The 12,974-nt window shown below is 41.1% G+C and overlaps 1 protein-coding gene across 1 annotated transcript in view; it reads right to left on the bottom strand.

Moving 5' to 3' along the window:
• Positions 1-9,346, bottom strand: part of hook2 (hook microtubule-tethering protein 2) — a 30,508-nt gene extending 21,162 nt beyond the window's left edge. The window contains exons 1-8 of the mRNA XM_078268992.1: positions 9,126-9,346; positions 7,358-7,440; positions 5,213-5,285; positions 5,014-5,064; positions 4,524-4,656; positions 2,373-2,440; positions 1,964-2,029; positions 1,704-1,784 (exon numbers count right to left, since the gene is read on the bottom strand). Of these exons, the coding sequence (XP_078125118.1) occupies positions 1,704-1,784; positions 1,964-2,029; positions 2,373-2,440; positions 4,524-4,656; positions 5,014-5,064; positions 5,213-5,285; positions 7,358-7,440; positions 9,126-9,170 (600 nt within the window). The 5' untranslated portion in view covers positions 9,171-9,346. The remainder of the gene's footprint in view (positions 1-1,703; positions 1,785-1,963; positions 2,030-2,372; positions 2,441-4,523; positions 4,657-5,013; positions 5,065-5,212; positions 5,286-7,357; positions 7,441-9,125) is intronic.
• Between the last annotated feature and the right edge of the window lie 3,628 nt (positions 9,347-12,974).

The raw sequence follows: 12,974 nt of genomic DNA, 5'->3' as shown, positions 1-12,974 counted from the left end.
AGTAAACAATTAATCTGCTGATAGATCAGCTGTAGCTGTCCATCCCAGTTTCTCAAAGTCAGTCTCAAATATGTCTTTAAATGTCTAAAAGATATTCAGTTTAATATGATGTAAAAAGTAAAAGTAGGAACTGTCCATGTCCAAGTCTGAAAAATGGCCTTTTCTGCCATTTTTGCACACACAAAGTGGAGAATAGAGCTGAAGATCTTGTCTTAATTTCTATCATTTTACACTTTTAAAAGCGTAAATCTCACCAAAATGCAACTTAGGGTCTTTTTGTGAATGTACCCGAGTCAAACTTTCGTTTAAAAGCATATTTAGGACGGAAACGCCACTTTTTACTCCCCTAGTGTTAGTTGAGTGAACAGTAAACAAAGGCTTATATTATTAATATTATTAATGAGATACAAACCATAGTGCTGGATAACATGCTAAGTCACACTTGCTGTTGTTTCCGGCCGCTACCTCGGCAGTCAAAACGAGTCGATATCCGAATGAACGGACTCCATATGAGGCTCCTTTTTCAACTACAAGGTCAATATTGTGTTTCACTAACGACAAAACAAGAAATAACCCGTGCATTTATATGGAACTAAGCTTTAGGAGCTTTCCATCTTTACTCTCCTCCCCGTTACGTTGCATTCAGAGATCAATGTTTCTGACTGATAAAATGTCTGCAGCCGGAAACAACAACAGCTAACCTGAGTTGTTAAAACCTTTTTTAGTAAACTCTGGGTACACAACCAGTGTTGTCAGTGCTGTGGTTAAGGTGTAGAGTCCCTGGTGATACTTGGAGCAAAGTCTCATGTTGTGTCGAGCCTTCTTAGTGGTCTATAAACAGATATTTTGAGGCTAGCATCGTAGCGTCCCTAGCACTCCCATTCAAAAGGCCATTTGACCCAAAAACCAGAATACGGTACATCTTAAAAGTGGCGTTTCCGCCCTAAATATACTTTTAAACGAAAGTTTGACTCGGGTACATTCACAAAAAGACCCTAGGTTGGATTTTGGCGAGAGTTAGGCTTTAAGGCCCAATTACAGTTCTAGTGGAGAGGATCTTTTTCTTCTTATTGTTTTTTAAAAGATTATTTTTGAGCATTTCCACCTTTAATCATTAGGACAGCTTAGATATGAAAGGGGAGAGAGAGGGGGAAGACATGCAGGAAATTGCCGCAGGTCAGACTCCCTGGGCCTCTGCGTCGAGGAAAAACCACAACACATGGGCGCACGCTCTACCAACTGTGCTAACCGGGCGCCCATCTCAGGAATTGTTTGCCAAGTAAAGGCCCGGACACACAGAGCAGACGCCGACCGTCAGCAGTAAAGCCAGCGGGACTGATCAGTCTCCCCGAGTCGGTCCAAAACGTTCCTCAGAACACCGAAGAGACGAGACGTAATACGTCTCCATAACAGCAGGCGGCGCTAATCTGGATTGTCGCCCAAACATGAAAACCAGCAGCTGATTGGACAAACGCGTCACGTGGGTCTGGTTTCTCCAGAAACTCAAAGCCAGACTGTCATGGCGTCTCGTTCAGAATACGATCTCATATTGTCCTAAAATAGTTCCCCGTAACGTGTTTCTGGAAACATCTGAAGAGAGAAACAGGCCGTGCAGCTGCTGAATCTGTCTTCATTTCAGATCAACAAAGGTCAGCTCGGTGTGTCCGGGCCTTAATACGTAGACCCCTTTTGGATGTACCAACCTGATGTTGCAGGTCTCGACAGCGCTGGCTCAGGTCCTCCTTCTCATCTGCCTCCTCACTTAGAAAATAATACTTCCTGGACTGCAAACACAGAACCAACAGAACATGGAGACGGACGAGCTGTCATACTAGTCACAGTAGGAGGAAGTACACTTTAATGAAATAAAGGCTGAGGCAAAACACAAAAGAAGGATGTAACAGATCCACTGAGTGCAAGAAAAAAACAAAAAGAGGGAGAATGAAAGGATTGTGGGTTTCACCTGGTAGTCAAAGTCCCCGTAGGTTTCTGGGCTTCCTGGGTCCGATGAAGGATCCTTTGATAAGAGCTAAAACAAAGCGGTCATAACAAAGTCAATGAAAAGCTCAAATTACGGGAAAAATACCTGTTCCCAGAAGCAAGTTTCAGAGGTTTCTAAAGTTATTCAGAAAACCCAATATAACCTGGAACGGTTTTTGTCCCCCCCCCCCCCCCCCCCGCCAAATGTTCCCCTATGGGTGCCAACAAAACACTCAACATATTCTTTAAATATCTCAGAGTAGGGTTTCTGGGACTCGGTTCAGTCTTAGTGCTAATGCAGATTTCTTTTGATTGTGAATTAACCGTGACTAAGAGCTGGGATTAATGCAAAAGTAGAGAGAACCAAGAGGATAAGCAAGAGGCTCACTCACCTCCTGAATGGCTGTCATCACAACATGCTGGACCGATTCCTCCAGTGTCATTATCTGCTGGATTTGCTCTGTGTTTAGGAGAAGACAACAGAGAGCCGTGAAGGTGCAGCCAAAATGCAGATAAATGCAGATTAACACAAATACTCTCTCTCTGTCTGTCTCCCTCTCTCTCTCTCTGTCTCTCTGTCTCTCTCTCTGTCTGTCTCCTCTCTGTCTCTCACAACATCAGTATTTCAAGCACCATCAAGCAGAGGCCTGTACTACGAAGCAAGATTTGGCGTTAACGAGGTGCTGAACGCCTAACCTGGTCGGGAGCAGGTTATGTTGGAGATCAGAGATCAACTGGTGCAAAAAGCACCGCCTACTGACCAATCAATGCTCGATTGATAACGGCGTCACCGTTCTTAGAAGATAACGTATAGGCTATTTGTCGGCTTCTTTAGCCGTGTGTTGCCAATGCGCACTTTGGTTTGAATTATGTTTTTATATTTTTTTTTTTATTTGCTCTCACGATGGCTTCCCACTGCCAGGGTTGCAACTGAAATAAAAAGGCTAAAGCAACGACAAGCATAATTATGGCCAGATCTTGGTCCTGACTGATCAGGACGTGATATTGATGAGCGTTGTGATTTACAGCGTCAGCTATTTGTCTGCCAGCTTTCCTCCTGTTGTAGGAAGCAGCGACTGTACTGCGTTTTGCCTGTTAAACCGTGTCTGTGTTCTTCATATTCATGTAGAATTATAGTTTGCTCTTCTCATGTAAAATATGCGGCTCTGGTAGATGTTTGCGATTGGTCGTGCTGTGCAAACACCGCCTCTTTTACGTGAACGTGTGCGTAGCTGGATTGGGAGACCCTGGGTTGATTGAACTAGTTGTTAACCAGCGTCGTGACACAGTTTATGCGGGACCGTGGTTGTCAGGTTAAGTGAAGCCGGGGAACTGAAAGAAATCCAGGTGTTTCAATAACAAATGCTCAGTTTTTCAGTTCAGTCCCCCCTCCCCCCTACGGGCTATGAGCAGGCCTGGAGTTCAAATACATTACATTAATCCCAATGGTCAATTCATTTGCAGCTTCCCAGTACATACTGGTCAGCTCCAACGAACACTCACCAAACAATAGTTCAAAATGTTAACGACGCCAGAGGAAACATATTAAAAGATATTAATTAATGATTAAAATACCTGAAAGCATTAAATAAAAGAAATACATAAGGGACAATAAATAGAGGCAATAAACTATCAATATAAACGACAAGAAGCCCAGCGTTTCCCCACACAGACTAATTTAACGCCATTTAAAAACACAGCGTATTCGTTCAGCTGCATTTCCTTTCCCTGCTCTCCCTCCGTCGCACGCACGCACGCACTTTTACAAGTCGCAAGTTTGCGGTAAAATGCAGTTGGGTTGTCGAGGTCAAAGCACTATATGTAGCAGCTGGGAATCAAATGAACGTATTATAAATAATGTTATGTCACTTTTTTACTCTTACACTGAATGTTTGCTGCTTCAATCCAGGTTGAGTATTGAAAAGTATTTCCCGTGACTGAAAAAGGCCCGTGTTGAGGATGAGGAGCAGCCTGAACTGGAGGCATCGGTCTGACTCAGAGCTCAACAGCCCGACCAGTGTCATTAGTTATGTTATTCATTTTTGATTATTCTGCTTTCTAATCTGTGGGAAACACTGAAGCCTATATGTCTCTGTGCTAGCCATCATTTAAGAGGAGCATGGTTTTTCGTTGGAAACAGCCCACCCTAACCACTCGTGACGATCCCACCATGACTGATATAGAGCAAGAACCACGCGATTTCACTTTGAGTTAATCCTGTGTGTTATTTTCACAGATGGCTGAATCTACTTGGTTTTTGTTCTTCCTTTTGCAGCACAACCTACATCCTGGACTTTTCATCTGCACAGACTATACATTATTTGCAGATTCTGCACTGAACCCATTAAGCCCCTTTTTTTCTTATGCAACAGTTATTTTGCATGTAGATATTTGTTTTTGTGTATTAATTGTGCATTTCGTAATCATGTTCAATACTATGCGTTTGTTTGTTTGTTTATGTATGCACCTTTCACCAAGGAAAATTCCACATAAGTGTAAGTTATTGTGGCAATAAAACCTTTTCTGATTCTGACACACGTTACCTTGTTTCTTCTCACAACTGACGGCACAGGCCAATACGAGTTGCACCAGCTTTCCCAGTTCAGTGACATCTCCCATCTCTCCTATAAGGTTCACGTCTGGCAAGTGCTCATCTGATACCTGATGACCGAGCACCTGTTCAAGGAGAGTAATGCGAGACATTAGGACTGAGCCTCGAGTGAATTACAAAGTGTATTACAAGTGCCAAAGACAGTAACAAAATAGGGCTGCACAATATATAAATCGGGGTTGTTTTTTTTTCGTTATCGTGACGTTAACTGGCACAACAAACACATCGCGAAAGGCTGCGACATAGCGCGGAATACACTCAGAGATGTTTTTAGTTAGTTGAACGAGAGTATCAGTAGAAAACTGCACTTTAAAACACAACTAAGCCTTTTTTTTTGTTAGTACTTTATCAGAAACAATATAGTTATCGCATATTTTCCTCATATCGTGCAGCTCTAGTGAAAAAATAAATAATCTTCTTACATCGTGATAATATTCCATCATGCTCTTAAGGATCTTTTTCAAGTTGCTGACCTGAAAGAACAAAACAAATTAGAGTTACAGTCTTGATCCTCATTTTAAATCAGGGGGAAAAGAAGTGAAAGAAAAAACATCCATGACATCCTGTCCATTGTAGGTTGCCATAGGGGCTTCTGTCATGTCCCACTGTTTCACAAATTACCTTGAGGCGCCAGTTGGCCCCGCTCTCCTCCTTGATCCTGCCCAGCCACGTCTCATTAAACCATGAGGGGTCTCTGTTAATGAGAGCACAAGACAACCCGAGTGACGACAAGGACGACACATCTCGACATCAAGACTCACAGAAGGCCACGGGGCGACGAGGCCCCCGCGCTTCTGTTCTGCTTTAAGTACGGTGACATTTGAGAAGAGTCACATGTCACACGTGGGAATAATGCTCTCGTTACGAAATAACTCAAGAAGCAGTGGAGCACTGGGTTCTAAGTTAAAGGGATAGTTTGGAGCTTGTGAACTGTGGTACTAGGAGCTACTTCTCCATAGTCTACTGTGTTAGCTACAGCAGGGGGGGCGGTCGGCACGCCCCCAGTTTGGAGAAGCAGGCAGGAGTACCGACGGGGAAACTAAACAATGTGCTGCTGAGGACTTTAGACTAGTGCTGTCAGTTGAAAGCGTTATGAACGGCGTTAACGCAAACCCATTTCTTATCACGAGATTAATGTTCTTTTTGGCCTAGCAAATGTAGTTTTTTTCACATGCTGTTGCAACAACTAGTAACGTTAGAAAAACTACAACACCACACCGGATCTAGCTAGACCAGGAACTGTGAAATCTGAACTATCAGGAGGTCACAGCATCCCAACAAACATCAGAGAATGTCCGACTTACTGTACATTTAAAAAGCATCTTAAACTACTTCTTAAAAGTTCCCAGTTATATCATCATTGTGACTAATTGTATTGATGTAATCTGCCTGAATGTGAGCTATTGTTTTTCTTGCTTGATATTGTCATATTCTTTTGTGTTGTATTATCTTGTATGTTGTTGTCTTGCTGCCTCGGGACTACAGGTGAAAATTAGCATTTATGCTATAAGCTGGCTCATTTACAGTCTGTACAGAAATGTTAGATTGTTCATTAATGTGCACTGTCCCGAATAAATAAAATAAATCCCTATAAAGTGGGAGTAAAATAAAAAGAACATTAGTTTGATTCACTGATAGTTACATTATCTATTTATCTATGTGGGTACAAATGTCCCACCAGAAGCTACAAAATGTCAGCAGGCCTGGACAGATTGGTTTACACAAAAATAACACCTACAGTGGTGCTCTTAAGTGAATGAACCCATGCTAAAGTGGACTAAAAAAGAGGAATAAAAATTTTGGAAATTGATCTTAATGCCTTAATTAAAAAAATAGGAAAAATCCAACCTTAAAAGGACACCAATTATCTTTGTGAATGAATAATGTATCGTAAATAAATAAATGTTCTTCCTTAAAATACAGGGGGCATAAGTCAGTACACCCCTATGTTAGATTCCCATAGAGGCAGGCAGACTTTTATTTTGAAAGGCCAGTTATTTCATGGATCCAGGATACTATGATCCTGATAAAGGTCCCTTGGTCCCCCCATCATCACATACCCTTCACCATACCCCCCCACATCATCACATCCCCTTCACCATACCCCCCCACATCATCACATACCCTTCACCATACCCCCCCGACATCATCACATCCCCTTCACCATACCCCCCCATCATCACATACCCTTCACCATACCCCCCCATCATCACATACCCTTCACCATACCCCCCACATCATCACATACCCTTCACCATACCCCCACATCATCACATACCCTTCACCATACCCCCCCATCATCACATACCCTTCACATCCCACTTTACATCTCACCATACCCCCATCATCATACCCATCACCCTTCACCATACCCCCATCATCATCACATACCCTTCACCATACCCCCCCATCATCACATACCCTTCACCATACCCCTCACATCATCACATCCCCTTCACCATACCTAGAGATTGGCATGGGGTACTTTCCACAAAATCATCTCTCAATGCAAATCAAACCAGCTGTTAGTCTAAGCATGGGTGTGTAAACGTATGTGCACCACTGAAAAAACTGACCACACAACCCCAATCCGTTTCCTTTTAATGGTTTACCTTTTGCATAGATAGCCTTGTGCAATTCTGTGTCACGTTGATAAGCAAATCTCAGTGACAAGGCTCTGAATGAATGTCTACCAGCCGATTCCCCTGAGTTCATGCCGTGCACTTAGATAATTAATAAAACAACTAAAAATACGTGAGCCCTTACATTCTGTGAAGCACGTGTGCGATGGCCACTCCACTCGTTAGGTCGTGCTTGCTGTTGCATGATGGCACCTGAAATGTCTGCAACTGAGAAACAAAGACATTAAGAATTATTGGAGTAACCTTTGATGAAGCTTATACATTTGAACCACACCTGTATTTTATTAAACTTGTATCCAAAACTAAACCAGAGACACATACTGTACATCTGGATGAACGCATGAATGGAGTTGACTCTTTGTGTGGAAAAAAACCTCCACGTATAAAAGTATAAACTCCTGTGGGCCACTGTTGTAAATAATAATAGGTGCATACTTTGACAAAAAAGATAACTTAAATAATAATAAAAAAAAGATGACTTTGTACACTTAAACACTATTAACCCACTGTCAGAAATTGCAGGTATATAGACAGGTTTTTTAGTCCCAATGTGCAGAACAAAGCTGTACAAAAATAGCTTTATACTTCATACTCTTTATTGATCCTCAATGGAGAAATTACAATTTACACTCTGTTGTTAGAACACACACAAACGTTTGTTTCACTATCTTTGTGGGGACCCGTCATTGACATAATGCATTCCCTAGCCCCTTACCCTAACCTTAACCATCACCACTAAATGCCTAACCTTAACCCTTACCCTCACCCTAACCAGAACCTCATTCTAACCCTAATCCTAAAACCAGGTCTTAACCCTCAAACAGACCTTTAACCTTGGGGGGGTCCAGCATTTTGGGCCCCACAAGGCTGTGCAGAACCCACAAGTATACTGGACTCCCTGGTTTTTGGACCCCACGAATATAGTAAAACACACACACACACACACACACACACACACACACACACACACACACACGAGATGTCACAGTGAGTGGGCTGAGACTGCTGAACAGGCGCCCTGAGCGGTTGGGGAGGGGGGGGGTCGGTGCCTTGCTCAAGAGCACCTTGGAACAGGAGGTGAACTGGCATCTCTCCTGCTATTAGCTGTAGCACAAATATGACAGGAGCATTATTTAGTTGGGTTTTAAACCTGCTTTTATCTTGATTATTTATTTGAGAGAGTATTTATTTGAATTCTCTCTCTCCCTCCCTGATTGGTGGAACCTTGAGTATTAGTATCAGATTTTGAAGTACTTGTATCCGTGTTTAGTATGTTTTCAGAGTTGTGTGTCATAATAGGCATCATATTCTTGCTGCAAAACTGAACCTAAATAGCAGGACTTTTGTCTAAACGCAGTCATTCTTTACAATACTTTAATGACAGTCACTAAGCAGTTTAGGGGATTACAGTCCTACTTAGCAAGCTATTAATATAAATGTAGTCCTACACTTGCCTCTGTGTGGGAAAAACTGCCAAACAAGTGGATTTTCCTTGGTGTTGAGGAGAAGTTTCTATGTTGGATAACCTACCATTACTGCAAAGTCTCTCAGCTTACACTAAGCTATTTGGGTTAGTCTACTTTGCTGACACCGCAGTCAGTTTGGTGCAGATAACAAGCTAACACACACCACCGAGACCGAACTTCCAATGTGTTTACCTAACGTTAGCTAGTTAGCTTGGCTAGCTAGCGATTAGCTTCCAAACACACAACTTTTGTAGCTGCCAACTGTTTATATGTTACCTACATAGCCAAGAAAGCAGCTATTTAGAGCTTAACCAAGCCCTCGCTTACAAAAGCGAAGATATATGTGCTCTTACATTGCCAACACCTGCTGTCACCTGTTAGCAGGCGGTTAGCCTCGCTAGGAAACTTAGCTAATATCAAACTTACCCAGGTTAACAGTGAATCACACAGCTCTGCTTTGTCCAGATTCATTGTGCTGTGCCCAGTTGAACCCACAGCAGCTCACAGAGAGGTGATGGACTTGGCTCTCAAGACTATTTTCTCCCCCGAAGTTTGTTACTCACTCCTTTACACTTTCCACGTCAGTCATTGTCCAGCCACGGCCTCCTGCTGAGTCTACCCCACTTCGCGTTTCTTCACCTCCTATTTTCCAAGCGAGCTTCCGTATTAAGAGCGTCCTCATGGAAACGGATTATGATGCGGGTCAGCTTGTCTGGCCATGAGATAATATGCCTATAATGATAATAACAAAACAAGGAAGCTATTTAAGCCCTGAATCTATCTATGTACCATGTATAACAGTTTTTATGAACTGATTTTTAGGGCTGTCCCCGATTTAAGGAAGTCGTCTAACACTCGTACTATTTTATGACTAGCCTAATTGATTAGTTGGTTTAATGGATAGATCTGTAAAACTGAGTTTCTCCACAAACAATCATGCAAAAGCACCACTTTAAACCATGTGTTTACCAGAGATACACTCTCTCATATACACTACCGGTCAGAAGTTTGGGGTCACTTAGAAATGTCCATTATAGACAGAATACCAGCTGACATCAGTTGCATTGTTTCTTTAACCAGGGCAGCAGTTTTCAGATTACGTCATGTGTTTACATGATTACAAAAGGGTTCTCCAATGTTTTCTCAGTTAGCCTTTTAAAATGATATCAGATTAGTAAACAGGATGGGCCTTTGTGCACATAATGTAATCTGAAAACTGCTGCCCTGATTAAAAAACAGGCATTCCCGGCATTTTAATTGTCTTACTCTGCTAAGTTTGTCATTAAGTGTTTGTCTTTTGATGTCGTTTTAGCCTAAACCACTGATTTGTAAGTGTATTTTATTTTTTATTGTATATATATATATATATGTACAGCACTTTGGTCAGCGCTAGCTGTTATTAAATGTGCTATAGAAATAAACTTGACTTACTTACTACTAGTAAACAGAATGTGCCTTTCTGCACATAATGTAATCTGAAAACTGCTGCCCTGATTAAAAAAAACAATGCAACTGGGCGTCCGGGTAGCTCAGTTGGTAGAGCGGGCGCCCATATATAGAGGTTTACACCTCAACGCAGCGGCCCAGGGTTCGGCTTCGACCTGTGGCCCTTTGCTGCGTGTCCTTCCCCCCTCTCTCTCCCCTTTCATGTCTTCTGCTGTCCTGTCATATAAAGGCTATCTGAGCTATCTGGACGCCCAGTTGCATTCTGTTTTTTAATCAGGGCAGCAGTTTTCAGATTACATTATGTGCATAAAGGCCCATCCTGTTCACTAATCTGATATCATTTTAAAAGGCTAACTGAGAAAACATTGGAGAACCCTTTTGTAATCATGTAAACACATGATGTAATCTGAAAACTGCTGCCCTGGTTAAAGAAACAATGCAACTGATCTCAGCTGGTATTCTGTCTATAATGGAGTGGAATGGACATTTCTAAGTGACCCCAAACTTTTGACCGGTTGTGTAGTTTCTTGGTAATTCAGCATAAAAGAAGCATTAAAAAATGATTAATCAAGTAAAGAAATCTTAGTCAACTAAGACAAAATGAACAATTCATTGACTAATGGACAAAGAAAGGGCAGCACTACTGATTTAGGATTTCTGTCTATGTTCATTGTCGGTTTTTGTATGTTTTATATGTTTACCATGTTATTTGTCAATAAATGAACATAATAATAGCTAAAATAAAAATAGCGTGCTCTCTTTTTGAGCTCTCATAATCACATTAACATTAAGTGCTGGCGACCTAAGCAAGAATTTCATGAATCTAATTTATTTACTCGTTATGTAACCAGGAAAACCTGTACATGAAAACATGTTTTTGAGTGAGTGTTCTGGCGAAGATGGGCAGCAATAACGACAAGTTATACAGACAAACATTAAACAGATTACACAAATAAATCACAATGTATTTAAAGAAAATCACCATTACAGATGCTTTACAATCAGGAATAACATTTCTAATCCACAAATGTACAAGATTTCACCCTCACATCCACCTAAAAGGTCTGTAGAAGCACCCAAGAGCCATCAAAAACCATAAAAAATAACTTACACCAATCCAAAATGATATTTTCTAATGATACTCAAACATCAACAATGCCCCTTAAACATCAGCAGCCATCAGAGAGAGCACTGGTTTCTAATGTAGACAAGCCTAATCTTCCACCTTAGTAGACAGACAGAACAGTAAGCTGCTATTCCAGTTTGTTTTCACATTTCAATAAGAAAATCCAACAATGAATGGTGCATGGCCAGCATCTCTTGCATCTAGCATCTAGGCCCCACTGTATTCTTTTTGTATTATTTAAAGTTCCTTAAAGCACCACTGGATGGCTCTATTTGACAAATACCTGATGCAAAACAGCCTGATGCACAGCTGGCTGCCCCAAAGCTTACACTGCACATGACAGGTGTTTGGTGACATCTGTCTGATAAGACATGTTCTCCAAGTAAGGGTGTAACTTCGGGTTCAAAATTGAAATTTTCTGCATTCTGGTGAATTTTTCTGCATCAATTTACGGTGCAAATGTCTCTATTTATGTAAAGGAAATTATAATAGTTTTTTTCTTGGACTACAGGCTGGCTGTGTGGGGTTCAGTGTGTATCCAGAGAGTGGGAATGTACTGACCAGTTCACACTGGTTTGTGATTTACCATACAGCTTAGAAAAAAAACGTTAGCAGGTTTCTGTCAAAATCCTCGCTCTCATATTATCAACATGATGTCACACACGTACTGTCTTTCCTTGGTAACCTGCGTTGCTCCCTGTCTACACGTTTCACTTCCTGCTTTCTTTGTCGCTGTCACAATTCAAACTACAGTGACCAATCGCAGTGAAACACTGCCCACATGCTTCCTGTTTACTTTGGCAAACCTCAAACCAGTGTGCCAAGTCCACTGTGCTTGTTGAGCACCTGCTTGCGATGTAATATCTGCCACGTTTCCGGTTCTTTCCAACCAAAACCAGTCTAGTCACAGCACAACCTTACATCTGGTCATACCATGTTTGTTTGGCCAGAGTTCCTGTTTGTCAAGATGGTTTTCCAGCCAGAGGAATGCACGTTTATTATATTGCATACCTCTATCCCACCAACTCTTGTTATCTTTGATTGTGTATTTATTTAATTCCAGGGCTGCAATTAAGAATTATTTTCATACTTGATTAATCTGTCGATTATTATGTCAATTAATCCATTAGTTGTTTGGTCTCTAAAATGTCAGAAAATGGTGAAAAATATAGCTCAGTGTTTCCCAAAAAGCCCAAGATGACGACCTCTTCTTTTGTCCACAACTCAAAGATATTCAGTTTACTGTCACAGAGGAGAGAAGATAGAGAGATAGATAGATAGATAGAGAGATAGATAGATAGATAGATAGAGAGATAGATAGATAGAGAGATAGAGAGATAGAGAGATAGATAGATAGATAGATAGATAGAGAGATAGATATAGATATACATCTATATATATATATATATATATGTTAATGCTGTTGTGTTTTCCTATTTGCTGTTGTGTTTTCCTATTTGCCGTCGTGTTTTCCTATTTGCTGTTGTGATTTGCACTTCAGGGCCACCGTACACATATAGAATATACATGAAGTAAAAGGATACAATATACATGAAATAATAATAGGATAGAATATAAGAACAAGTAGTTTAAAATATATACAAGTTGGGAATACAAATGTACAACTGTTGAACTAGTATTGATAAAGCTGTAGATAAACCTATTGTGCAAGGTGCAGTTGTGATGTACTGATGATGATACTA

The sequence above is a fragment of the Sander vitreus genome, chromosome 15 (assembly GCF_031162955.1).
Source record: "Sander vitreus isolate 19-12246 chromosome 15, sanVit1, whole genome shotgun sequence".
NCBI lineage: Eukaryota > Metazoa > Chordata > Actinopteri > Perciformes > Percidae > Sander > Sander vitreus.
Note: the sequence above shows the minus strand (reverse complement) of the source record. Positions and strands in the feature narration are given on the sequence as shown.